Genomic DNA, 27,997 nt, shown 5'->3' with positions numbered 1-27,997 from the left:
CACCTTGACAGAAGCAGCAGAAGTGAATGACATTGACCTTTGGGAAGGTAACAGGATGAGGGCAAAGTGGTCCCTGGTCCCGCTGGTGATTGATTGCACCTTGGGTAGTGCTGGTGCTAAGGAGAATTATGGTTGCCAAATGAGGGGTTCTGTGACAAGAAACTGGGTCTTCTGCATACAGTGCCTCAGTTTCTCCCTGTGTGTCAAGGTCTCACGCTTTGCAGATAAAAGTTTGGATTTGTTGTCCTGGAAGATCACCTACCTGTCTGATAGCTTGGAATATGAGGAGGGTGGGCAGGAGCAGAGCTTGCCTGAACATGGTGTGTGTGTGTGTGGGGGGGTATTGGGCCATGCCCCAGGACTTGAGCCATCACTGGCACAAAAGGAGTTAATGCCAGGGACCGCGCCCCCCCGTGTCCGGGCACGCGCAGCGCGCCCCCTTGGTGCGCGGGCACAGCAGCCAGGCTGCCGGAGAGCTGATCTCGGGATTCGGGTGCGGAGCCCTTGGCCTGGAGGCGATATGGGTGGTCCGTGGCCCGGTTCAGTCGTTTGCAGCCGCCTAGGGAACAGGTGAGGCCGCCTGCTTCGGTCTCTCATCCTCTAGCTGCCCGTACCTTTCCCAATCCTGTCCCTTCCCAATCCCGGATCCCTCCACCTCCCTGGCGAGTGGCTCCCAGCCTTCTCAATCCTGTGTTCTCCATAGGTACCCCTGACCTCCCGGCCCTCCCTCGCTTTGCTTCTTTCCTCTACCTCTTCCCTAAATCCTGCATCCCTATCATCCTTCCGCCCATGGTTTCTCTATTTCTATGGTCCAGCCTGCATGCCTACCAAAAATATCCCTAACCAGAGCCCCCAGCCCCATTCCAGTATTGCACATTGCCAATACCCCCCTCCCCTGCAGTGCACCCCCACACCCCTTCCATCATAGCATCTTACAGCCAGGTTCCCTCCCCACTCTCTGCAGCCCCCCACCCAATGGAGGCCTTTTTCTAGCCTCCTCATTCTAGGGCAATTTCATCCTCTAATACCGTTCCAAATCCACATAGCCCCCAATACTGCAGTCCTCAACACCAGTCCATTCCAGCACAATGCCCCTTACCCAATACTGCTCCAGCCCCCAAAGTCCCCTTAGATGCCATTCTCATCCTAGCATTGCTGCCTCCCCTTGTCTTCTCCCAAATTGCAAGTTGGACCAGAATGGAGATCTTGGCCTTGGGAACTCACAGTGGGTCCTAGGGTACAGAGGGCATTTGGGGGTCGGTTGGTTTGTCTAGGTGTTCACCAGAGGGAGGGGCTGCAGCGAATTGACTCAACAGGGGAATTTGGCATTTGGCGCGGAAGGGTTACTGGAGAGGAAGGCCTCTAGAAAGGGTTAATGGAATTTGGAGAGGTGGGGGGGCATCGAGGGGGGTTAATGGGGGGTGCTATGGGGAAGCTGTGTGAATGATGGCCTGTGCCCCAGAGTTGCCATGGAGACGGTGAATGGGGGGATTGTGTGAACTCAGCTGCGGACTAACCCCCCCCATATACACACCCACCCACTCCCTCCTGCCCCACCTCCCTACTCCTACCCCTTCCTTCCCCTTCCCCTCCTCCTCTCCACCCGGGTGCATTCTGGGCAGTGTCTGGGATCTCCCCACCCCATACTTTGCTCCCCATTTCCTCTAAGCCCCCATCCCTTTGGTCACTTTACCCGCCTGCCAGCTTTCCTGCTTTTCTCTCTGTCTCTGTCTCTCTGTCTCTGTCTCTGTCTGTCTCTGTCTCTGTCTCTCTGTCTCTCAGTCTCTCTCTGTCCCTCTCTGTCTCTCTCTCTCTCTCTCTCTCTCTCTCTCTCTCTCTCTCTCTCTCTCACACACACACACACACACACACACACACACACACATTTCATTCCCTCCCATGGTGGCCGATTGCCGATTGCTGGTCGTTCCCAATCTCCCTCCCCCACCCCTTCAGCCACTTCTTAAAGGAACATGCCTGCAATCTCGGAAGGCGGGAGAAATGGGGAAAAACTAAATGTGACTCTGTGTGTGTGTGTGTGTGATGTGTGTGTCTGCACACAGACATGTGCATTCGTGCTCATTGAGTGTGTGTCCATGTGGGACACACATGGCTGTGTGCCTGTGTATATGTGTTGACTGTAACTGTGTCAGAAGGCCTGTGTGTCTGAGTGTGTTGCTATTTCTGTTTCTGTCTCCACCTATGTGTCACCATTATGCCTCCTGTGTCTGGATATTTACCTATGCGGGTATGTGTGATTTTGTTTCAGTAGGTCTCTCTCTGTGTGTGAATGTACCACTGTGAGGCTCTGGCTGTGTGAGGCGGTCTGTCTTGGAATGTGGGACTAGATCTCTGTGGGTTTGGAATATATGTCTCTACCAGTGAATATTGCAGTGTCTGTGATCCTACTTTGGTCTCTTGCTCCTTCTCTGAGTCTTTATGAGTTCATGAGTTCCAAGTGTATGTCCCTACACCCTGTTTATTTTACACGGGACTAGCATCCACAATGCCTGGTGTGCTCAGTAGAACCATTTTTGCCTTTGTTGCTGGCATTTGGTTTGAATGAAGATCTAGGCAGCAGCAATGACAAAGGCTTAGGGACTCCGCAGCAGTGAAGGCTGAGGCGAAACGTCAAGGAGAGGCATAGGGTGGGGGTGTCTTTGGACTTAGGTAAATGGCTGTTGTGCTCCCTGCCCTGCCTGAGGGAGGGCATCTCTCTGTGGGACCCTCTGCTTGTCTGCTGCTTTTCTTTCTTACGTCTTCTAGTCCTGGAGTGATTTTGGCAGCCATACTGGAAGCTCCACTTCCAACTCTCCCTGTCACTACATGCTCTGACTCAGCAGACCCTGGGGCTCTCCACTAACGTTGGAATTGAATTTGGGGGCTGAATTCACAATGGCAAACAACTGTCGCTGTTCACCCCCTTAGATGTTGTTCACACCACGACCAGGCACATAAAATATTTCTAAATAGCAATGGATTGATCACCTGTGAGTCTCTGGACCCCTGGGCACTTGAAACCTCTAATTGTGGGAAAATAGGCCAAGCCCACTGGGGTCCCAAAGACTGACCCTAGAGCCCTCACAGACTATCTCGGATGACACATGCTTCCCTCTTTCCACAGGCCTGTCTGGCCCTAAGGGAGCCCTCTTTCGAAGTGGTGGTGCTTGGACGACCTGCTCTCTGCGTTGCTGGGCACCTGTAGGTGTCCCTCGAGAGCTCAGTTTTGAGGTTCAAGCCAGTGTGGCCATGAAGTGGCTGCCTATTGGGCTGATGCTGTGACCCCGGAGTCTTCCTCTCCTGCCAGTCCCCCTGCCCGGAACATGTGGCTGCAGCTTGGCCTGCCCTCGTTGTCCCTGAGCCCCACGCCCACAGTTGGCCGGAGCCTGTGCCTCATCCTGTGGTTCCTCAGTTTGGTGCTGAGGGCCAGTACCCAGGCCCCGGCACCCACAGTCAATACTCACTTTGGGAAGCTAAGGGGTGCCAGAGTACCATTGCCCAGTGAAATCCTGGGTCCTGTGGACCAATACCTGGGGGTACCCTACGCAGCTCCCCCGATCGGCGAGAAACGTTTCCTGCCCCCTGAACCACCCCCATCCTGGTCGGGCATCCGGAACGCCACACACTTTCCCCCAGTGTGCCCCCAGAACATCCACACAGCTGTGCCCGAAGTCATGCTGCCAGTCTGGTTCACTGCCAACTTGGATATCGTCGCCACTTATATCCAGGAGCCCAACGAAGATTGCCTCTATCTGAATGTGTATGTGCCCACGGAAGATGGTGAGTGCTGCGGCCAGGCATTGTGCCCTCCTTGCCTCCCGCCTGCCCTGTTGTGTTTGTGGCTTGCATGTGGTTGTGTGCCCTGCAGCATGCGTCTGTCTGTCTGTGAAAATGCTTCTAACCATCACTCCGCTTGGCCTTTCCCCTCCCTGTTCTTCCCTCTCCCAGCATTGTCTGAGCTCCCATGTGTGAGTGACACTGATGCCAGAAGGGGGCTGGCCAGGCCTGAGAGCTTTGACAGGTCTAGGTCCAGTGCTGGATGGGGGTACCCTGGGGGAGTATGGGTGACTGCTGGCAGCTGCCCGCGGGAGGATGCTGGCTCCACCAGGCTCCCCTGTTGCCATTCCACCTGCTTCGAAAGGTGGTAGGTGTGTGTGGCTGAGGGAGCTGGGTGTGCGTGGGGGGTGGGGGGCAAGCCTGGTTGGCGATGCTTAGCTGCCTCCTCTTCCACTAGCTGATGCCTCCTCCCGCGGGGGTCACATTAAGGTAAGTGACAGAAATAAGGAGATGGTGGGACAGGCTCTCTGCCATGTGCCGCTGCAGAGCAGCTCAGCTCTTGGGGCCAGGGTGGGGGGGATGCATGCCCCTGGGCAGAGGCCTCCTGTTATTTTTTAGTTTTTTATTCATTTTACAGTAAAGCGGATTTCCAAGGAATGCGCCCGAAAGCCCAACAAGAAAATTTGTAGGAAAGGAGGTAGGTAGCGAGCCGGCGGGGAGGGAGAGAGAGAGAGAGGGAGGGCTGTCTGCCCATCTGTCCCTGCCCCTGAGGACCCAGCCTCCCCGTCAAGGAGCCCAGGTTGAGAGGACAGTGAGCAAGCTTAAGGTCCCATCTCCTCTAAGGGCTCTAGCTGCTTTATAGAGAGGATCTAGTGGCCTAAGGCAGGTTTTAGAGCAGGAGCAGGAAGTCCATTGATTCCAGTCTTCCCAGCTTCCCTAAGGAGTGTACCGAAGATAGAGCCAGTGGCTCTTTCCGTAATACCTCAGAAGAAAACAGGCAGTCAGGCTGGAGCCAAATGCTCCACCTTTAACTGCAGCCAGTGCAAATATAAGGCCATCCCTCCAGCACCCTGCCCTGGGTTAAGTCTCTACTCGACTCTCCCCCACTGAAGCTCAAAAGAAGCGTGGTACACACATTTATTTGCTCTTCTGCAACACACCCTGTCCCTGCCACACCACCTCTGGCCAGAGCATAGCTGAAAGACCCAGGCTACTCCTGTGGCAAAAACTGGAAATCTCTGGAAACTATTCACTGTAAAGAAAACCAATTTTAAATTCACCCTCCTGCTGAAAGGAATTTATTTTCCTGTATAGTACTGTTTCCTGTTTGCACGTCACTTTATGTTTTCTGCAAGAGTTCTCATATTTACCTCATAAATGCCTCTCCACATCTCGGGAAGCAAGTTAGGCAGGAAGCACTATTCCGATTTTACAGATGAGGAACCGAGCCCAGGGGAGTGACTTGCTGTACAAGGCCCTGTTGCCGGTCTGGGGCAGAGCTGGGGCCAAAACCTGGGGCTCTTGACCCTCAGGGAATGTTCTTTCCACTGTAGCCCATGAAGGCGATTTCCACCTGGCCAATCCCATCTCCATGAAACATAAAAGATCAGATGTGGCTAGATTGGGCTAATTGGCTGTGGTAGCAGCCCAAGGAACAAAGACAAGCACAACTCACCCTTACAGGCCTTTGGCAAGCTTGGCCTTTGTTTTCTTTTGATGCTCTAGGGCAAGGTTTCTCCGGGTGTCTTTGAGATTCCTGGGATGGAATGATCCCTACTGAATGAGAATCTCTAAGGACTGCTAAGAATTAGCACATTCAAAAGCCAGTGTGTTGAGGGCTTTTGATGCACAATGGAGCACGGAGTCAGACTTGCTGCCCTTAAGAGCAGTGTTTTACCTCTCTACATCCATCCCAGGCCCTCACACACTGTAGGAAGCATGCAGAGGCTCTTATGCAAATGAAGGGCCTCTGTAGTGCCGCTTAAGCAGGACTTGTCTGAGAAGCACAATCTCTGAGTGACCCCAGGCCTCTGCTGCCGACTCATGTGGCATTTCTTTTATTCTGTCTCATTGTTCTTTGATGTGCTGTGGCTTGTTTTTGGAGCCAGGGTCTTGCTCTGCAGCTCAAGCTGGCCATGAACTCTATGGAGCTCATGCTCAGAGGTCAGTCTTCTTTTTTTCTTCTTTTTCTTTTAAGAGCCTCCATTTCCCCCATGGGAAGGCAGAAAGACCATTCTGGCTATAGCCTTCCATTAACCTATACCTGTAGTCAGGCAAAGGGTTTCAACACTCCTGCCACAAGTTACTTAGTGGGATATAGTAGGATGAGGAAAAGATTACTATTAACCACTGCTTAGGAAAAAAGATCTTTCAGGGCTCCAGTGAGAGCCTAGGGCAGGCCAAGCTCATGCTGAGATTTTGGCCAGATTGCTGACTGGAAGCCGCCATGCAGTATGAATATTTTGCCAATTGTAATTGTGAATGATGGGCAAGGTGCTGTTCGCCTGTGAAGGGAATCTAATCTTTGTTCTGAAGAAGCTCCTAGCCTGGTATTAAAACTGCTGGATTCCTTAACTCCATAAGCCAATCTGGGAAGTGGACTTTACACAGTACATGGGAGGGCATTTGATCGTTTAACTTTTCAAATTAGTTCCCTATGATGGACCTGTTAGGCATTTGAAAAGGTACTAATCTTGCCTCTTCGGGCACACACACACACAGTGTGTGTGTGTGTGTGTGTGTGTGTGTGTGTGTGTGTGTGTGCATATGCGTGTGCGTGTGTGTGTAGTGGCCTATGTGGGACCCTCCATGCCCCCATGTGTTCAGGTGGTAAAGCCCGTGGCAGCAAAGAATTGATAATCAGGTACATGCTGAAGGGGCAAAGGCATCTGTACCAGAGAGGTTAGGACGAGGCTAGGATGATGTACAAACCAAGTACCCTCAGACCCTCACAGAAGGAGCCACTAGAAGGGAAGGGTGTCCTGGGAAGGATCTACTCTAGCCCCTGCCTCCATGGAGTTGAAAGGCATTGAAGTTTAGGAATGAGTGATTCTGTTTGGTGGCTGATCCACTGTGCGGCTACGTCTCATTGAGATTTAAGGGCAGGACGGGCAGGTGTTGAGCTAATGTGTTAAGGTGTGGCTAATGGGCCATAGTACGTTCAGGAAGTCAGAGGCTGTTTCTAGTAGAGCTGGGCTTTTGCTATCTTGTAGTATGAGAGTAGTTCTGTTTTGGTTAATAACTAAAGGATATTCAGTCACCAGAGTGCAGATCGACAGAGAAAGAGCTATTTGCTCTCTCTGGAGCTATAGCTCCAGGTTGAAGGTATCTGTGATCATGGATGCAAGAGGGTAAGGTGTGGGGTGCCAGCAGAATTACTTCCACTTTGACATACTGACCAGCAAGCAAGCAGTAGATCATGTCTTTTTATAGCCATCCCAAGATGTCCTTCTAGTCTCTTCCTAAGAGGGAGCAATGGTGCCAGTCTAATCTGCCCCTCGCCCCAATTCTAAATGCCTTTCTTCTTCCTCTAGTCTCTCTGCTGTCCTCTCCTTTCATGTTCCACCTCTTCTCTCACCTACTTCCTCCTTCCCTTTCCCTTTCCCTGAAAGGTGGCATGATGCAGTGGAAAGACCATAAGAGCTTTGGAGTCCAGCAGACCTGAGTTTGATTCACACCACTAGCACTTCCTAGCTGTGTGATCTTGAGCAAGTCACTTTACCTCTCTGAACCTCAGTTTCCCCATCAGTGAAAGAGGAATAAGGATAGTAGTGCCCACCTCGGGATGTAAGAGTCAAACAGAGCAGCAACAGGAGAATGTCTGGCATGTGGTAGACGTTCAGTATTCAGTATATGGTAGGAACCATCTCTCCTCTCCTCTCTCTCTCTCTCCCCCCTCTCTCTCCCTCTCCCTCTCTCTATATTCCTTTCTCCTTCCTTCCTCCCTCCCCCTCCCCCTCTGGCTCTCTCCTAGAGGCACTTGCTGCTCTTAAACTGGTTTCTGTGGGCAGGAGCCCCATTTGCCGTTCACAAGAGCAGAGGGCCCCAGTGAACAAAGCCAGAGGGAAATTTTCATTTCCCATCTTCTCCTGTGGGAATCAGGGTCAGCTGAGGCCCAGCTCAAATCTGCCCGCTGGGCCCTAGGAGCTCAGACTTGGGGTCCCTGGTAAATACCTGTGCCCTGAGTACATCACATAGATGTTCACATAGATGCTGGCAATGTCACTCTCTACCTTCAGTATCTGTCCCTGCTCTCCAGCTCAGCCTGCCCATGTCTAGACATGCAGCCCTTCCATCCAGAATGAAGTTTCCACAAGTGGGCCTTTGGCTCTGTACCCTAGCCCACTTGCTGCTACCTCCTTCCTAACTGGGAATGAACTTGGTTGGGGACAGGGAGGCGGGGCAGGGAGGTGCAGGGAGGTCAGCACAGCAGAGGCCTGCAACACCATCATCCTGATGAAGGTCTGGGCCTCAGCCCACCCATTCCCTCAGTTCTTGCCATCCCTCCTGCCTGTCCTGGGCCCAGGCCCAGAGCTGGCTTGCTGGGCCACACTGCAGTCATGCTGTTTTTGAATTCTCTCTCTGTTTTGTTCTCTGTTCTGTGCTGTTGTGTCTCCCCGTGTCTGGTCCCCAGGATCCGGCGCTAAGAAACAGGGCGAGGACTTAGCGGATAATGACGGGGATGAAGATGAAGGTATTTGGGGGCTGCAGGGCGCGGCGGCTGGTGCATGGCACAGAGCCCCTCCCCTTCTCAATGGGGAGAAGCCCCGTCTGTCTGTCTGTCCGTCCGTTGGTGTGTTTCTGTTCCTGTACAAGGCCGTTGGGCTGTTCCTCGTCTTTGGCCTCATTGGCCACTGGGACTTCTGGGGTAATGGACACGGCTGGCAGGAGCAGGGGACCAACCACAAGTAGAACCATAGGGAGGGTGTCTTCCTGGCCCTGGCCCCTGACCCCTCACATCTTCTATGACTCATGGGCACTTGCCCATATGTGGCAGCAGAAATGGTGAATAACAAGTAGGGCCAGGGAGGGTGGGGATAGGCACAAAGAAAACCGGATGGTGATGGGATGCCTGGGTTTCACTAAGGAGAGCCTGGCTCCTGGGAGAGTGGTCCTGCTAGGGCACATCAAAGGGCAAAACAGTGACTTCAAAGACAGCACATCCCCAACTTTCTCCCCCAAAGAAAAGATGCACTAGGGCTAAAGGTTACACTAGGTTGGGGACAGAATCAGAAAAACTGTGGCCTAACAAGCCAGGCCCAGCTAGCACAGCCATCGGTAGAGGGTCTAAGAGTCTCTGGTGGGGATGGGACCATCCTTCCTCCTTGGGGTAACAAGATTGTTTATGCTGCAGCAGACAGAATTCCCTTTTCTACCCATGCTCTGGGCCTGCCCCTTTGGAGACCCTGGAGGGGCTAGGCAGTTCAGGGGATCCACTGGTGACTGGCAGGGCTGTGCCAGTGTGGCAGAGAGTGGGCAAGCTCACAGACTGACAAGTGACAGGCAAGTCAAGTTCAGGCCCGGAGCCTTCTCTTGACTGCTCCAGCCCCACACCATGCTGGCTGGGCTTGGGAGCAGCTCCCTGATGGGCCCCGGGCACTGACCTGGGTGGAGACTTCTCCTACATCTTAACTCTGGCTGGGCAGGCCTTCTCATGCCAAGTTCTGCTCCACCCCAATGTTTCCAGCTAAGTTTGCCCAGGAAGAATGGGGAATGTGGGCATGCAGTTAAGAAAACATGTCTATAAGTTCCCCCACCCCATCTCTACCATTCACTACCCCCCATTCCCCCACCTTCCTGTTCTCTCCCTGTGCCACCCCTTCTTCCCATCCTTCTTGTCTCTGTCTGCACTGGGGGGGGCGGGGGATCCAGCTGCTGCCAATGGCCGTTTCCATGTAACTGGTCTAGTCCTGGGGGTTTCAGGGCTCCCCAGCTCCTGCTTTCGAAAGCCATGTCAGGTCCCAGGACTCCTGGGTGCACAGGGCAGGAACTCACCTGATGCTGCTTAGAGACCACAAAACCTTTGCTATTTCTTCTCTCACTCCCAGAAGCTAGCCATGCTCACCCAGGCCCAGATGAATTATGCCCACATGGCCATCTTCAGTTGGGAGGCACTTGAAACCCAAATCTAAAAAAATATTCTCCAAGTTCAGCTCTCTCTGACCAGTATTTTGAACTCCGGGCCTAGCAGCCCCCCATGAGTCCTGCCCTCAGGGGGTGGTGGTGGTGTCCTGGCACCTGAATAGCTTTGTTGTCGCACCCCCCACCCAGGGCTGGCGGGGTAGGGAGGAAGGGCATCCTACCTAGCTTGTGTCTCACCCCTTCTCCTTACAGACATCCGAGACAGTGGTGCTAAACCTGTCATGGTCTACATCCACGGAGGCTCTTACATGGAAGGAACAGGCAACATGATTGACGGCAGCGTTCTTGCAAGTTATGGCAACGTCATCGTCATCACCCTCAACTACCGGGTCGGGGTGCTAGGTATGGTTCTCTGCCAGGTGCCTAGGAGGAAGGCTGGCTTTGAAAGGGGGAGGAAGGAATCCCAGGGAAGTCAACTCAGGCAGTCCTAGTTCTTTAGTTGGTGTCCATACCAGATTCATGGTGTTATTCCTTCACTCCTATCCAAATACCAAGGGCTTTCTTGTATTCTCAGGCCCCTTTTCAGAACATTTAGATGCCAGTGGAAATTCAGTTCAAAATGTATACTTCTTTTTAAAGGAGGGGTTAAATGGGGTAGCCTAGGCTGAACTTGAACTCCTGGTCTTCCTGCTTCCACCTCCCAAGTGCTGAGATTATAGGCCTCTGCCACCACCATGTACATTTTAAACTTCACAGTTCTTAAGTCTCAAGCCAGATTTCTGTTATCAGAAATCTTGCTTGGCTGAGTTTTCTAGGTCCTGTTAATTTTCTAGTGTCTTATCTCATTGCTGCTCACCCAGCCTAACAGCCCTAAATACCTATGTATATACAGATATTCTTTCTAATGCACTGTCAGTCCACAGATGCTTATACACTCACACATCACATCCATCTACCCACTCCCACACATACAAATACTTCTCACTCCCCAAGGCACATGTGCACATAGCTCTAGTCCACTCCTACATACGCCCTCACAGAGCGAGACACACAGTCTCACTCACACACATATCCACATACCCACACACTGTATGCTCCATATCCACACTCCACACAGATCTCTCACACCTTCCATATATACACACACGTTTTTATATACTCTGCTCCACATCTTTACCCACGGCTACATCAGACATACTCCCAGAGTCAGTTTCTGCTACCCCTATATTGACAACTTACACAAATACCTAGACTTCTGTGCACATGCCTTCCGCCACCCCTACACACACACACATACACACACACACACACACCATTCCACATGTCCCACTGTGCATTCACTTCACATATGATGTACTTTACATATACATTCATTGATCCCTCTCCTACTTTACATAAAACAAACCAATGTTCTTTTTCACATGGTAACCATTTCATTGGCTGCACAAATATCCCTCACATATGCACACTGAATACACCCTCCATATGCTTACAGGTATACGAGTGTATGCAGTCTTTCCACATATACTCTGTCAATACATACCCAATACATACATTTGTGCTCACCCCCTTACCTCTCAAATACCCACACATCCTTGTAGCTCAACCTGCACACACACACACACACACACACACACACCTATTTACCCTAGCTATATGCATGCTTCCTCATGTGTACACATGTACACATTCCTTGTTCTTCTGCATATACATTCCTTCACTCTTACTCATTATGTGGACCTACTCGCACGTGTACATATTTTTCCCAAAGCCTCTCCCATGCACCATCATATATCCTACCTACCATATATTCTGCCACCTACATCATGCTTGGGTGATTTGGGCTGTTCCTCTATCTTATGCCTTGTCTGATGACTGCCAGTACCTACCTGTAGCCAAAGTCTTGAGATAAGAGGTACTTGAGAGAAGGTGACAGACAGCATATAGACCCTTGCTCTTTTTTAGATGCTCCTCCAGGCTTTCTATTCTTGTAAATGTAGGCATGAAGAAGCCAACTTCTTCCCTGGGGAACTGTGTCCTCGGGATTTCTGAGGGGGTCTGTGGGTTCAGATGTTGAATCAGCAGTCTGTCTGTTGCTGGGCAGGAGCTCATTTGAATTTGCTGTCAGCTCCATTGCTTTGCCAGTTGCAGTCCCAGCAGCCCATGTGCTGCATTTGCTTCTGGGCAGGTGATGTACAGAGAATGGTAGTCTCCTCTTGACTTTCCCTCCATTCTACATGGAACATACATCTATTTGGAGATCAATGTGAGGCTAGGCATGGTGGCGTATGCCTTTAATTCGAGCATTTAAGAGACAAAGAGACAAAGGTGGCTCTCTATGAGTTCAAGGTCAGCCTGGTCTACAGAGCAAGTTCTAGTATAGCCAGGGCTACATAGTGGGACTTTGTCTCAAAAAGTGTTTTAGACTGTGTCTCCTTCAGTGACTCCCTGGGACCCTGAATGTGGAACATTCATGGTACCTTTCTGGTCTCCGCATCACCTGATAGACTTTAGATCTCATGGTTCTTCCCTCTCCCCTGTCTTTCTGCACTGCCTTAGACACCATGGCAAGGCTCTTAGGTCCTGTTCAGAAAGGGGATCTGAGTGTCATGGTACCATGGAGGTGATTATAAACTGACACTCCAGGATCACACAGTTCTGAAAAAGCACCAAAGCCACAAAGATGACCACACACGGATGTACACATATAAGTGCACAGTGATTGATGGCCCAAAGCAATTTGCTAGTTTCTCTTATTTAACTAGAAAATACTTGATCCAGCTGCTTTTAAGACTCTGTTTTATACGGCGTACCTGAATGTTCAGAGGATACTAAGGATAGTGTCCGACCGGTAAGGAATGGAAGAGAAGAATGGAGGAGCAAGAGAGTGAGGCGAACGTAAGAAAAAGAATAAAATGACTGATGAGAGAGAAGAGGTTAGGAGTCCCACTGGGACATGAGGCTGTGTGATTCAAGGGCTCCAGCGTCTCAGGCAGGAGCTGTGGGCTGTGTGAAGGGCAGCTGGTTGGGAGCACTCCACGGAGTGCTGTCCTGGTTTTAATGGTAACCTCTCCTCCCTTCAGCTTCTCTATGGGAAATTCTTCATTTTGTTTTGTTTTGTTGAGACAGGCTTTCTTTTGTGTAGCCCTGGCTGTCCTGGAATTCGATCTGGATAATAGGCTGGCCTCAGACTCAGAGATCCAACTGCCTCTGCCACCTGAGTGGAAACCTGTTAATCCTTTGAGGCAGTCCTGCTCTCTTCTGAGATTCTGACGACAGCTATGGAACAGTACAGACACACACATAATTTCTGTTTGTTTGTTTTTTGTTTTTTGTTTTTTTTTTGGAGCTGAGGACCGAACCCAGGGCCTTGCGCTTGCTAGGCGAGTGCTCTACCACTGAGCTAAATCCCCAACCCCCTTAATTTCTGTTTTTAGACACAAAGTGTAACTGTGTAGTTCAGGCAGCCTTGACTTTGAGACTCTGCTGTTTCTTTATCCAAGTATGGGATTCTAGGCCTGCACCACCACACTCAGCACACACATAATTAAAAAGCAAACAAACAAACCAGAACATCATAGCTCCCCGTGAGAATCAGCCGTGAGAATGAAGGCCAGGCTAAGAGCACTGACTTCCCAACCTCCTCTCATTCAGATTATCAGAAAAAAAGGCATCTTTGAAATTAAGCAGTTAACATTACTCCATAGTCAGAAAGTTATCGACTGAGATTTGGTCAGAAGTTCCCAAACACTTCCTCCGTACTCTAGCTCCTATTCAGGAACACAAATATGATCAATAAGCCACTGATTGCATGCCGGGAACATACAAGATGTTTTTTTGTCTCTTGGCACTAGATGTAGAACATGAGTTTGTCCCTGATGCTTGGAGAGTTTGCTGTGTAGCTCTGTTTTGTTTTCCAACGTCTAATTTTTTTAAAAAGGCAGTCAGTTTTGGACTCCAGTTGTACACATTCGCTTGCCTTTCTTCCCAGCAGCACCTCCTGACCCTGAGTGCAGTCGGTCCATGTAAGCTTCTCTAGGGGTCTTGAGAATGTCACTCTCTAATTCATGGAGATTCCTCCCACCCATGACCTGCCAAGGCACACGGCATAGCTATTATTTGAGACACTCCCACTGATTTGGAGGCCAAGAAAACAAAGGGAATCTAGCAGTATATTGGATGTGGCTAGACCTAGACGTAATGGATGTACTGAGAAAGTAATAGCTTGCCAAGTTTTATTCTGGGTTCCAGAATTCACTTAATTCCACATCATTGCTCAGGTATCTTTCAGGCAAGCTGAAAACATGGTGAGTGACAAGTCTGGAGTGACACAAATACCTAGTTTTGATGCAATCTGCCAGATTCCCCTGTCTGCTGTTGACAAGCAGCTTGTGTGTATTGCAGTAGAAACTTGGGTTCAAGGAGGCGACTCAGATTTATTTCGACAACTTATGGAGTCGGGTATTTGAGTCTTCATTCTTACATAGTTTCTGTGAATGGCCATGACCCTATGAAGTTATCAATGAGTGGCTTCTCTCCCAGGCCGCAAGACTTCGTGCGCTCCTAGTCAGTCATGCTTACCCCCCACCACCTTCTGAGCCTGTTCCCTACATACTTCCCTGTTCCTTACCTGGAAGCTCATGAGGTCTGAGGGAGCAGCAGTGTGGCCAAACCCTCTACTCAGGCTTCTCATTAGGCTTCTCAGACTTTGTCCTAATCTAGAGATTGCTCATGTTGAGAGATCTCCACTTCCATCCAATTGCAGGCTTCTAGCTGGCTAAGATAGCAGACATCTCTCTCTCTCTCCTCTCTCTCTCTCTCCCTCTCCCTCCCTCCCCCCTCCCCTCCTTCCCCTCCCTCCCTCCCTTCCTACTTCCCCTTTCCTATCCCTTCCCCCCCTCCCTCCCCACTTCTCTCTCAGGGCCTTGCCGTGTAGTCTAAGCTGGCCTTGAATTCACCCTGTGTGGTCTTGAACTCAAAATTCTCCTGCCTCTGCCTTCTGAGTGCCATGGAGGTGTGAGCCACCATGTCCCATTAGGACAGACAACTTTAACATATCTCACTGAATGATGCCCTAACAAAGACTGAAGCCAAACCCACTATTGTCTAAGTAAAATAAAGGGGGAAAGGATATAAGGAAGGAGAGGAAAAGGAAGACACATGGCACATTTTGCTAGAGGTTCTCAAGGCTTGAGCAGCTGACTTGGGTACTGGCTGGCATAGGTGTGGCTTCTCCTCCTCCTCCTCTTCCTCCCCATCAACCCCAGTTAGGTTTTAAGATTTTCAGGGGTCACTTGCATTTCTGAAGACCCACAGACTGCTTCCTCCTGCATCTGAAGGAACTAGAGTTCTAATCATCGTTGCTCAGGCTTACTGCAATCCCCTCTCCCCTCCTCATCTGGAATTTGGGCTTAAGGAAGACTTGTGCTAAAGTTCTGGGAGGAATACTTACACACTTACTACTTACTAATTTGACCAAAGGAAACTAATAACACCCTTGGAGGTGGTAAGACGAATTCTTTTGTAGAACCCACATACAGGAAGACCTGAGCTAGATAGTGATGTGGTTTTCTGTCTGCTTGGCTCTATTTGAATTAAGCTTCTGCCTGCAGACTGCCAGGACTGCCAGCCAGCTCTCGGCAAGCTATGGGCTCCTCCAACATGGCCCTGAACCAAGCTGATTCCAGGTGCTGTGAACAGGCTTTTTAACTGTGGAGTCAAAGAATACTGATCCAAGTTTGGGTTTCCAGTGTGTAGGAGCACAGCAATTACACCCACCTGGAAAGGACCTGCAAAAGCCTTGGGCAGGAAAAGATAGAGCCTTCCAAGGAACCCAGGGATCAAGGAAGAGCTAGAGGAAATAAGGCAGCAGGATCAGTCTAAAATGGAAGCACAGGGTGGGAGGGGGGATATAGGACATCTCTGTGGGATAGCCAGCAGGTGGGCGGGAAGGTAGTCTCCATGGTAACGAGTCTCCACGGCAGCAAATCCCAGCAGGTGGGTGGGAAGGTAGTCTCCATGGTGACATGTAGTCTCCTCAGCAGCAAATCCCAGTGGGTATGGAAGACCTGTTTCTGTGGTAACGCAGTGCACTGACTTCCCTCATTTCTCCATCAAATGAAAAAGATGATTTGACCCAGTGGCTTCTCAACTTTAGCAGGCATCAGCATCACCTGGAGAGCTTGTTAACAACATAGATTGCTGCGTTGCATCCCCTAGAGTTTTAATTGCTTACGTGTTGGAGGAAGGGACCCAATACCCTGCCCTGAGAAGGGGGCCATACCAAAACCCTGGACAGGAGTGGAGATGACAGATTTGCAAAGGAAGGGCAAGGCAAGCTTAGGGATCGCTGCCTGTGGGCTATTCCCTTCAGAGAGAGAACGAAGGGGAAAATGTAACTGTAGATCTGCCACGTGCTTGGCTTATGCTCATTTTATCCTTGTTACAACCCTTTGAGGTATTTTTATCCCCATTTTACAGAAGAGGAAACTACGGCCCAGAGATTTTAAATAACTTGCTGAAGACCACATGTCTAAGATGTATTCATCCTGGATTTAACTAAGGGCTGTTTGGCTCCAGGGTCCTTGCTTTCTCCCCATTGTATCTTGTCTGATATTAGGATCATATCCCCAGATACTATACTAGGGCAGAGGATGCTGAGGGCTGGCAATGTGTAAGCTCTGCAGTTTAACTCTTCTGCCCAGAGGAAATAGCCACATCAAATTGTCTGCCTCCTCCTTCCAAAGTAGATCATGGGCGGGAAGCAGGGGTTTTTCCCTGCCTATATTTGGTGATGCTGGGCCTTGCACAAAGAAGCAATGCTTTAGTTGTTAGCATTTGTGAGGTGGGAAGCGCTACATGGCTCTATGCTTATCTCCCAAGTGACACCTCCCCAATTCATTTATGTCAAACCCTGCATCTCCTCCACTTTCATTATTTTCATACTTTTTGTTGAATCTAGGTTTCCTGAGCACTGGGGATCAGGCTGCCAAGGGCAACTATGGGCTCCTTGATCAAATCCAGGCCCTTCGCTGGGTGAGTGAGAACATTGCCTTCTTTGGAGGAGATCCCCGTAGAATTACTGTCTTTGGCTCTGGCATTGGTGCATCCTGTGTCAGTCTTCTCACACTGTCTCATCACTCTGAGGGTGAGTAGCTCTTTGAGCATCAACGAAACAGCCTTTTCTCTTTCTTTTCTTTCCTTCTTCTTTTTTTTAATTTTATAAGTGTGTGTGTGTGTGTGTGTGTGTGAGAGAGAGAGAGAGAGAGAGAGAGAGAGAGAGAGAGAGAGAAAGAGAAGGTTTCTCGGTTTCTCCATGTTGCCCCAGCTATTCTGGAACTCCCTTTATAGACCAGGTTGGCCTTGAACTCAGAGACCTACCTGCCTCTGCCTCTGCTTTTGTCTCTGTTTCCTCAGTGCTGGGATCAAAGGTGTGCACCGCTGCCGCCCTCCAACATACAACAGCTTAATGCTAGTACACATTGAGCGTCAGGTATCCCAGAACGCCTAGCTCCATATCCCAGGGGAATCAGCCCTTCTGTCATGTCCCTTGTGGGGGAGGTGAAATGGAAATGTTTCTGCACAGGAAGAAGTGCTTTTCCTCATGTGAAAGAATCCCCATTCACACCCTGAGAATGATGTTCCTCTGCTCACATGGTAGTCTTATTTGGGAGAGGGGGAATAGAATGCCTCTCTCTGAAGGGACAATAGTTCCTTGTAGGGGAGGAAATCGCAGTATGGGAAGGACATGTTACTTCAGAGTCAAAATCTTAGGTGGAAATTGGTTTCTAGGTGTAAGAAATACTCACTGTCCACCTTTCAGGGTGGGGGGCTGACATCTGTACAAGAGGAGAATTGGTCCAGAGTGAGAAGTAAATCTAAAGTAAGATACTCTGGATTGAGAGATGGGCTATTCTAAGGGAACCAGATTGTTGTTGGACCACAGATTCCCTCCAGGGATATATATATCTTTCTGAAAGGTCAGTCATTTTTACCTGGTTTCTGGTGTGTGTTTCTCTGCCAGTGAGTTTCTGATGGGCTTGCATAGGCCCTATTTTGCTAGGCAAGTCATTATTCTGTCTCCATCTAAACTATAGAGAACAGTATATCTCTGAGAGGCAAAGCTGAGCTTCTTATGGAGAAAAAAAAATGTCCTTGAAATAAGTGCCCTTCTCTAAAGTGAGGATGGATGTGACTAAGAATGCATTTTTATCATTGAGATTGGCCCTGCGAGGGAGTGCTCTCACAAGAAACCTTGCTAGCTTTTGAAGAAGGCTCATGTCTGAAAGTGAGGAACCATCTTCACTGCCCCAGAAGCTCTGTCCCTGAGCCCCTCTAGAAACTATACTGACAGGAGACTGAAGTGTGCCTTGCATCTGGGGAGAGAGAATGGGGCGGTCATGGTGGCAGACACCTGCAATCCCAATGCTGAGGAGGCTGAAGCAGGGGGCTGCCACACATTTGAGGGCAGCTAGGACTATCAGCAAGACTCTGTCTCAAAAAAAGAACTCACTCACACACACACACACACACACACACACACACACACAAATTAAGAGAGAATAGGAATGAGTAAGTGAGTGGATGGATGGATGGATGGATGGATGGATGGATGGATGGATGGATGGATTCATGAATAAATGGACAGAGGCCTGAGTTTCATCTCTAGCGCCACTGGAAAGAGTATTTGTTTCTAAGTGACAGTAGAATGAACAAGAATCCCCCCTCTTTTTTCCTTCTAGAGGAGGGTGAGGTGACTGGCTATAAGGATGCCTATGCCTGTAAAGAGTCCTGGTACCTCTTCTGACTGGGACTCTTTACTGGGACAAGGCCTTCCTGGAATGGCACTGTGCTGTGCACATAAGGGGGACTATAACTCTGGAGACCTGGCTTCCTAAAAGATTTGTTCTCTCTGGGTAGAGGTGTGGCTCAGTGACAAAGCACCCACTTACCCTGCAGGATGCTCTGGGTTCCATCCCCAGCACTAATAAATGTATCTTGGAGGATAATCTGGGAAATGGCTCTCTCTTAAGCAGTAATCTGTAAGTCCCCCTCTGTGCTCGTACAAAATATCTTCTCATTGGCCCCCTGTATCTGAGAACCAAATACATCCCTAGAGCCAGGGAGAGATAGTTCTTTCTTTAGAGAGGTGAGAGAATCTTCTTTTGATGTTAAGGAGTGAGCTCCCTCTAGCTCTGGGAATCTGAATGTGATATGTCCATATCATCAGCACACGGGGATCTAGGCAGAATCCACACTACCAGGGCACATGCCAGGAGACTCTCAGACCCCAGGGCCTTTGCTCTTGGGATTCATCCCTAAACTCCCAGAATGTGGGGCTCTTTCCTCCCGGCATTTCTCATCTCTCATGAAAAAGACCCCTTTGTGGTGTAAGCGCCAGCTCCCTGGTGGTGCGTTGGCACAGAACTGGGCCCAGCTGGGCAGGAAGCAAGAGGAAGACACAAGGACTGATAAAGAGACGAGGGAACATAAGGAGGCCCATGGCTGGGACCCAAGGGGTTAATTCTCCCTGGCATTTCCCTTAACCCCCAAGTTACCAACAGTTGTACCAGGAATGGAAAGCAGTGTGTGTGTATCTATGTGTGTGTGTGGGGGGGGGTGGCCATGACAGGGAAACAATCAAAGAAGGGACTCAGCAACCTCCCTCCCTTCCCCACATCCTGCCCTGATAGCTCCTCATAAGAGACTACTTCTTCCTTCATAGCCAATTCATAGCACGGGTAGCCCCAGTGACAAAAGATAAAATGTTTTAGAGCCATATGTGACATGACAGCTCTGACCCCCTGCCACCTATATTCTGTAGGGCTTTTCCAGAGGGCCATCATCCAAGTGGCTCAGCGCTATCTAGCTGGGCTGTGAACTACCAACCAGTGAAGTACACCAGCTTGCTCGCAGACAAAGTGGGCTGTAACGTCCTGGACACCGTGGATATGGTGGATTGTCTTCGACAAAAGAGTGCCAAGGAGCTGGTAGAACAGGACATTCAGCCAGCCCGCTACCATGTGGCTTTTGGCCCTGTGATTGATGGTGATGTCATTCCCGATGACCCTGAGATCCTTATGGAACAGGGAGAGTTCCTCAACTATGATATCATGCTAGGCGTCAACCAGGGTGAGGGTCTCAAGTTTGTGGAAGGGGTGGTGGACCCCGAGGATGGTGTCTCTGGCACTGACTTTGACTATTCTGTCTCCAATTTTGTGGACAATCTATATGGCTATCCGAGGGTAAGGACACCCTGGGGAGACTATCAAGTTCATGTATACAGACTGGGCAGACCGAGACAACCCTGAGACCCGCCGTAAAACACTGGTGGCACTCTTCACTGACCACCAGTGGGTGGAGCCTTCGGTGGTGACAGCTGATCTGCACGCCCGCTATGGCTCACCCACTTACTTCTACGCCTTCTACCATCACTGCCAGAGCCTCATGAAGCCCGCATGGTCAGATGCAGCACACGGGGATGAAGTACCCTATGTTTTTGGTGTCCCTATGGTAGGTCCCACTGACCTTTTCCCCTGCAACTTCTCCAAGAATGATGTTATGCTCAGTGCTGTTGTTATGACCTATTGGACCAACTTTGCCAAGACCGGGTAAGGAGAAAATGGGTGTCTTCTTCCCTGGGACCCCAGCATGCTCTTCCCTTTGCTCTTCTATCTAGCCTCTTCTATTAGCTTCCTCTCTGTGCATTGCCTGTTAACACCTTTAAGTCTTCTTGTCATGATTCTGTGCTTCACCACCCCACCCCCTTCCTTCAAGTTGTTTTTAATCGGAGGTTAGTAGAACTCTTGCTTAGTACACGCCCACTCCCCCCCCCAGCCTGGTAATCAGAGCCACTAACTAATTCTGTTGGAGTTCAGAACTCTCTTAGCATCAGGACTGAGTAGGGAGGTGTTACTGGCAGAATTGTGGGATTCAGGGTTAGCCGGTTGAAGGTAGTATGCAGGGGGAGGAATGTGCATTTGGAAAGTCTTCCAAGGGCTCTTGATAAAACTGGGCAACTCGGAGGACTGATAGATCCTCACAGCATGTGAGGAGACAGAGCATCTGCGTAGCCTGACAGCAGGGATGAGCTCAGGGAAGAATGAGACGTTTTCATGCTGCCCACCTCAGGAACTAGGAGTTCAGCACTGGGGAGGAGGGGTTGGGGAAGGTGACAGGACCCTGAAAAACATGAACATCATGGGGGATTTTAGACTGGGGGAGTAAGAAGGAGGCTGGGCATTTTCTTTCTCTAGGTAGCATGGTGACTCCAGATTTCAATGTGGTATTTCAGGGATCCCAACAAGCCGGTACCCCAGGATACCAAGTTCATTCACACCAAGGCCAACCGCTTGAGGAAGTAGCCTGGTCCAAATACAATCCCGGGACCAGCTCTACCTTCACATCGGGCTGAAACCAAGGGTTCGTGATCATTACCGAGCCACAAAGGTAGCCTTTTGGAAGCACCTGGTACCCCACCTGTACAACCTGCATGACATGTTCCACTATACATCCACGACCACGAAAGTGCCGCCCCCGGACACCACCCACAGCTCCCACATCACCCGTAGGCCCAACGGCAAGACCTGGAGCACCAAGCGGCCAGCCATCTCACCTGCCTACAGCAATGAGAATGCTCCTGGGTCCTGGAATGGGGACCAGGATGCAGGGCCACTCCTGGTCGAGAACCCTCGAGACTACTCCACTGAATTAAGTGTCACCATCGCTGTTGGGGCCTCTCTCCTGTTTCTCAATGTGTTGGCCTTTGCTGCCCTCTATTACCGTAAGGACAAACGGCGCCAGGAGCCCCTGAGGCAGCCTAGCCCCCAAAGGGGAACTGGTGCCCCAGAATTGGGAACTGCTCCAGAGGAGGAGCTGGCAGCATTACAGTTGGGTCCCACTCACCATGAGTGTGAGGCCGGCCCCCCACACGACACACTGCGCCTCACAGCATTGCCCGACTACACCCTGACCCTGCGGCGCTCCCCCGATGACATCCCACTCATGACTCCCAACACCATCACTATGATTCCCAATTCCCTGGTTGGGTTGCAGACCTTGCACCCCTATAACACCTTTGCCGCCGGATTCAACAGTACCGGGCTGCCCCACTCACACTCCACTACCCGTGTATAGCTCTATCCCAGAGCACAACCCATCTCCCAGATCCCTCCCTCCCAGATCCCTCCCTCCCAGATCCACAAACACACATGCACACACATACACATATATGTACACGCACGCACCCACACCCTACAGCAGACCCATCTGCACAAACACAGACAGATGTGGACATGCACCCGCATGTACAAAAAAACACAAATCCAGAAGAGAACCTGAATAGGCCCTTCAAATGGGGACACATATGAGTCCTTGGAACCAAGGGCCCATGAAATAGCAGCTGGAGCCAGCTCCTTGAGCCCGACCACAGACACTCCTGGGGCCCTGGAAGCCACAGCCGGACACCCCCTTGGTGCTCGCCTTCTCGGAACTGCACCGTCTACCAACTGCAGACTCGGGAGCTTTAAAGAGCAGGATAGCTCTTCCTCCCCCAGACTTGGTCTTTTCTCTGGGTCTTGTTTTTGTTGATTTTTTTAAAAAATTGGAACCAATGCTTTTCCAGCCCATTGAATGCTAAGAGGCTCTGGAAGGGAGGGTTCCAAGATCAGGACTCTCTGGTTCTGGGACTCCCAATGTTCATACAATCAGACCAAGGAGAAGGACTCTCCAAGACAGTAACAGATTGGCACAAGACTATGGGGTGAGAGGAGGAAGAGGCTAGCAATGGACAGGGCTGGAGGGCCATCAAGGACAGAGCACCAGCTGGCTCTTGGGCCTCCCATAGAGGACTGCAGAGCCTACAGGATGGCCTATTTCTTCAAAGGCCAGCAGCATCAGCCTGACTGGAGGAGCCTAGGTTTGGTAAACTAAGTACTGTGGAGGCCCTGACCTTATTGGGCCCCTGGGTATATAATCTGGGTTCTGCCTCTGCCCTTGGGGACATGATATCAGAAATTTGCCCCATTTTCTTTACAGTCTCTTTGCGTCTGTCATTTCTCTTTCAAAACAGCAGTGGTTTTTGGGTTTTTTTTTTTTTGGTTTTTTTTTTTTGTTTTGCTTTTGTTTTTTCGGTTGTTGCTTTTTTTTTTTTTTTAAGAAAAGTTCTTAAAACACTAACGGAAACCCATGGAGTTTGTCCTTTGTAAAAAATTTTAAACACAGTGTCTTGATATAAAAATAAAAAATCCAGTTAGCACTCCCAACCTGCCTCCCTTGCACAGGCTTGCCCCAACAGCCCCTGAAGCCAGGGGCCTGCTCAGGCTGGAAGCTCAATGCTCCAGCAGCCTGTGGCCTCCTGCCTTGTAGCACCTACAAGTCTGGGCTCTGCTCTACTTGTCCTGGGCCCTCTGCACAAAGCCTCTCTGATCCTAATCACCTTGCTGTACCATCCTCCTGCCTCCCGGCGCTTTGCGTTCCTGCAGCAGAAACCTCTCATCGCCTCGGGCCTCCTAATGAAACAGCAAAAACAATACTTCTTTCCTCTGCCACCAAGCCACCACCACTGCTGCCACCACCTCCTCCAATGCCACCACTACTGTGGTCATCACCTTGCCCTCATCTTGGACTGGTGGCTAGGAGGAGGCTTGACCTCTGACCTGCTGAAATGCTTTTCTCCTGTGGAAATGCAGTACACGTGGCATCAGCTTGTGGCCTCCTCTGTCTCCATTGACTTATAGGAGGGCCATTCTTCCCTCAAGGGATGTAGGTTTCCTTTTCTGTGAATTGGAATAGCATAAGTCATTGGAGATCAATGTCTTTGGGGGACTGTCATTGAGTGACTCCCTAACAACTCTGGGGGATGGATTCAAGGTGGGGCCCCATAGGGTTAGCACTGTGGGGTTTCCTACTGTCCTCTGTGACTGAAAGGCTGCAGTTGAAACCAGCTCATCGAGTGTGACAGTTGGGCAGGGTTGCTGATACTCGGAAGCCAGGAATAGAATTCTTCAAAATGAAGGCGATGAGCCATCACAAGGAAGGATGATGTGCGAAGGGGACCAGTGCAAGGTACTGTATACAAAGATCAAACCCAGAACTCATACATGAATGTGTTGCCTGAAACCAGAACAGTAAATGGCTGACCCAACACAGGAACAGTTACCAGAGGGACCGGGAGAGAAAGTGCATGTTCAGTGATTTCAGGATTGAAGAATAGCTTTGGGCCCTCTCCCCTCTCTTTGTTTTATCCTCTATAAATTCTGAACAATGATACTAGCATATAGTAACAAAACCGTCAGGGAGGACCTGGGAAGTAATCACAGAGTGACTGTTAAGAGAGAAGTCACCCCAGTGGCATATAGTCCAACCTGCTTACACCTGGATGATGGAGGAACAGGAAAGGGAGGACCAAGAGTTCAGGACTATCCTTGGCTACATGGTGAGTTTGAGGCAAGCCTGGGCTACCTGAGAATATTTCTCTCTCTCTCTCTCTCTCTCTCTCTCTCTCTCTCTCTCTCTCTCTCTCGCTCTCTCTCTCTCTCTCTCTCTGTGTGTGTGTATGTGTGTGTGTGTGTGTGTGTGTGACGCATGCCTGCGTGTACTATATGTATCCAGGTGCCCTGGAGGCCAGAAGAGGGTACACAATGACCTGGAACTGGAGTTGCAATGTGGGTGCTAGAAACCTAACTCAGGTTCTCTAGAAGAGAAGGTGCTAATACCCTAAGCCATCATTCCAGCCCCAAGACCCCATCATGAGAAAACGAAAATAAGTAACAAAAAAAGAAACCTAGAATTTGACCCAATCGTTTATGATCCTGTCGTTGTCATGGACTTGCTCTAGTCCCGCACTGGTTAGGCATCCCAAAGCATCAGCAACTCTAGCTTCAGTGAGCGAGTAGGGAGGGCTGGAGAACAGCGACATCTCCAGGTCAAAGGCTCTGCTGTTGGGTTGCATTGTTTGGCTGGTTGGATTTTGATTTGTTTTTTGTTTGGTTGGTTGGTTTTTGTCTGTTTGTTTGGTTTTTTGTTTGTTTCTTCAAGATAGGGTCTTGCTAGGTAGCCCTGGCTGGCCTGAAACTTGATGTGTAGACCAAGCCAGCCTGGAACTCACAGATATCTACCTGCTGTTTCTGGAGTGCTGGAATTAAAGGTGTGCATTGTCATGTCCAGCAAAATATTTTCTTTTTTAAAAGATTTTGTTTTTATTTTTTTAGATGTATTTATTTTATTTTATGTGTATGAGTGTTTTGCCTGTATATATGTATGTAAGCACCATGAGTATGTCTGATGCCCGTGGAGGCCAGAAAAAGGAGCTGGATCCCCTGGAACTGGAGTTATGGAGAATTGTAAGCTACCGTGTGGGTGCTGAAAACCGAACCCAGGTTCTCTGCAAGAGTAACAAGTGCTCTTAAGTATTAAATCAGCTTTCCAGCCCAGATTTTATTTTCTGTATATGTCTGTGTACATCAGATCCCCTGGAGCAGTAGTTACAGGCAGCTATCAACCATGGGTCATGTGTGCTAGGACCTGAACTCAAGTCCTCTGTGAGAGTAATACGTGCTCTTAAGCACTGAGCTATCTCTCCAGCCCCCAGGTTGCTTTTTATGTTTGTTTTGTTTTGTTTATTTGAGACAGGGTCTCTCTATGTAGTCCTGGCTGTCCTGGAACTTGCTATGTAGACCAAGCTGGTCTTGAACATATAGAGATCTGCCTGAGTGCTGGGATTAAAGGTGTGTACCATCATGCCTGGTCCTGGGTTGCTTTTCTTTTTAAATATAGACAGAAGCTGATTAGGAACGTCCAATGGTTGCCAAATATCTACTATGTAACAAGTGTGCTATGCCCATCTTCAAAATGTGACTTCTGAATAAAGACCAAGCTGTGTTCTTTCATGGCCTGTGTGCTGCAATCCTTCTGAGGATGACAAAGTGGAAACGAGACTAGGAGAAAGCCAAGAAGTGACATAGGTGTGGTCAGGAGGTGCTCTGGCTACCCTGAAAACTCTCAACAGTAGCTGCCAAATGAAATGACTGTGCTATGGCCTTCACTCTCTGAGGGCCTGGATGACGCTACTGCTTAGGTCCATTTTGTCTGTATTTTTGTGTTTAACTTTTAGTTGCAACTTTAAGATATTTCCAATGAGGCTTCTCATAATAAAGAGACTCTAAATTAGGAGACTGTCTCGTGGGGGTGATTCAGACACACTATTTCTTCTCACACACTCAAGATGCCGTAGCAAAGCAGAGACCCATCAGTTTGAAGCTTCAGTTGGTCCTCACACCTTTTAAAGGCCTCGGCGGGCAAGATAGACAGGATTTCATGATGATTGACAGTCATCATAGGCCCATGTGGTTTCATGGTCTGGATGGGCCTCACTGCTGAGCAGGGGCCCTAAATTCATGTCGCATAAATCATTTGTGTTTATAGGCTATAGGAGTAGGGTGCTAGACACAGCTATCTTAGGATCTGTATTTGTCGTGTGCGTAAAGGGTCAGTTGTTTAAAATCCCCATGTAAGAATGGTAACCATGACTGTAGGGTTGCCCCTGTACGAGCTTATATAAGTATCGGGGGTGAAGATGCTCACCCTGGCGGGAACCATGCCCAGAGGAAAGCAGTCTAGCCTTAAGGAGCCTCTGGTTGCTCAGATGTGCTCTGTGTCATGTTCTGCTCCATAACATCTAACCCAGCATATCTGCGGCACACCTGCTGGTGGTCTTTAAAACCCCACCGGAAATAGGACGAATGTGTTCTTCAGCCTCAGGACTACCTGTTTGGATGAGAAAAGGCAAATCTCACAGTTACAGATCAACAAATGGGAAACTATTGTGTGTGTGTGTGTGGTGGGGGGCACAAATAAACATAAGACTCCTTGAGGATCAGTCATAATACAAAATAAAGATACTTTTTCACTATACAGTGTCAGGAAAAAACTGATGGTCCCTCCATTCACGTGCCCTTTCATGGGGACACTGGGAAAGTCCATAAAGAAAAGGTCATGACCACAGTTGCCTGGAATTAGACAAAACATTCTTGGAACAAGACAAAGTTCAGAATGAGTAAAAGGTAGGCGTGGGGGCTTGAATGCAAAAAATATTCTGCTTTACTCACTAGACAGATTTACCAACTCACCCAAAGCTTGTAAATTCCCTTTTCTAGAGTCCAAAATGTAACAGCCAAGTATAAGGTGTGAGAGGTGTTGTTCATAAGAGTATATCCCTCAAAATAAAGGAGAGAAACATCCTGCATGTGCCGTCTTGCACTCATCGGCCACACGTCGTATCCTCTGTTCAGTTAGAGGCTCTAGACTGCAGCAGAGAGGACAACAAAGGATACTCGGAAGTCAGTGGTGGGAACAGAGAAAGGACTGGAGTGTGCCTGGAGAAATGTACCCAATGTGGGTAAATCATTATGGAATAGCTAAAGAGAAAAACTGTAGGTTTTGTGTATTCATGTACTATTTGTGTACTATGTAGCCCCAGCCAGCCTCGAATTTGCTATGTTTTGAGGCTGGCCTTGAACTCATAGGGCTCCACCTGCCTCTGCTTCCCAAGTGCTGGCTTGAAGCTGTAGGTTTGTTATGTGTGACTGACTCCATCCAAACGCGCCAAGATCTGACAGCTGGAAGTTGTAAGAAAACAGATTTGGACTCAGCATTAAAAACGCTGCTCTTTTTTTTTTTTTTTTTTTTTTATAAAACTTTGATTTACTTATTTGTTTATTTTTTTTTTTGAGTTGCATTTTTTTTGCTTTTTTAGACAGGGTCTCGTGGAGCCCGGGCTGGCCTCAAATTCACTGTGTAGCAGGATATGACTCCAACTTCTGACCCTCCTGCTTCCATCTCCTGAGTACTTCGACCACAGATGTGCACCCCCATGTCCAGATGCTGGGAATGGAACCGAAGGACTTATGCGTGCTAGGTGAGCTCCATTCCCACTGAGCTCCATCAGAAGCCCTGCCCTTTCCTTTCCTCCATAAAGAAAAAAATGTAATAAAAGTTTCAGCTGATGATTGCGGCCTCTTAGAGTCTTTTGAAATTTATTACCAATAGTTTCAAAGGGGGAGACAAAAAACCCAAATGCCCTAAGATCCCAACATGAGCACTTTGATGTAAGTAGCACCCTGCAATTACGGCACACTTGCCC

At 49.4% G+C, this 27,997-nt stretch overlaps 1 protein-coding gene across 1 annotated transcript; it reads left to right on the top strand.

The window, feature by feature from the left end:
- Positions 1-363: 363 nt before the first annotated feature.
- On the top strand, positions 364-27,863 carry Nlgn3 (neuroligin 3). Its single transcript, XM_032889678.1, is given in 14 exon segments — positions 364-570; positions 3,125-3,780; positions 4,415-4,474; positions 8,411-8,470; positions 10,111-10,260; positions 16,820-17,005; positions 19,682-19,705; positions 19,708-20,097; positions 20,100-20,114; positions 20,117-20,468; positions 21,152-21,207; positions 21,210-21,239; positions 21,242-24,292; positions 27,611-27,863. Coding segments are annotated over 12 exon segments (2,532 nt in total). The 5' UTR covers positions 364-570; positions 3,125-3,323; the 3' UTR covers positions 21,994-24,292; positions 27,611-27,863.
- The last annotated feature ends 134 nt before the right edge of the window (positions 27,864-27,997 follow it).

This window comes from Rattus rattus, chromosome X (genome assembly GCF_011064425.1).
Source record: "Rattus rattus isolate New Zealand chromosome X, Rrattus_CSIRO_v1, whole genome shotgun sequence".
Taxonomy (NCBI): domain Eukaryota; kingdom Metazoa; phylum Chordata; class Mammalia; order Rodentia; family Muridae; genus Rattus; species Rattus rattus.
The sequence above is the reverse complement of the archived record's forward strand: the minus strand, read 5'-3'. Positions and strand labels throughout refer to the sequence as shown.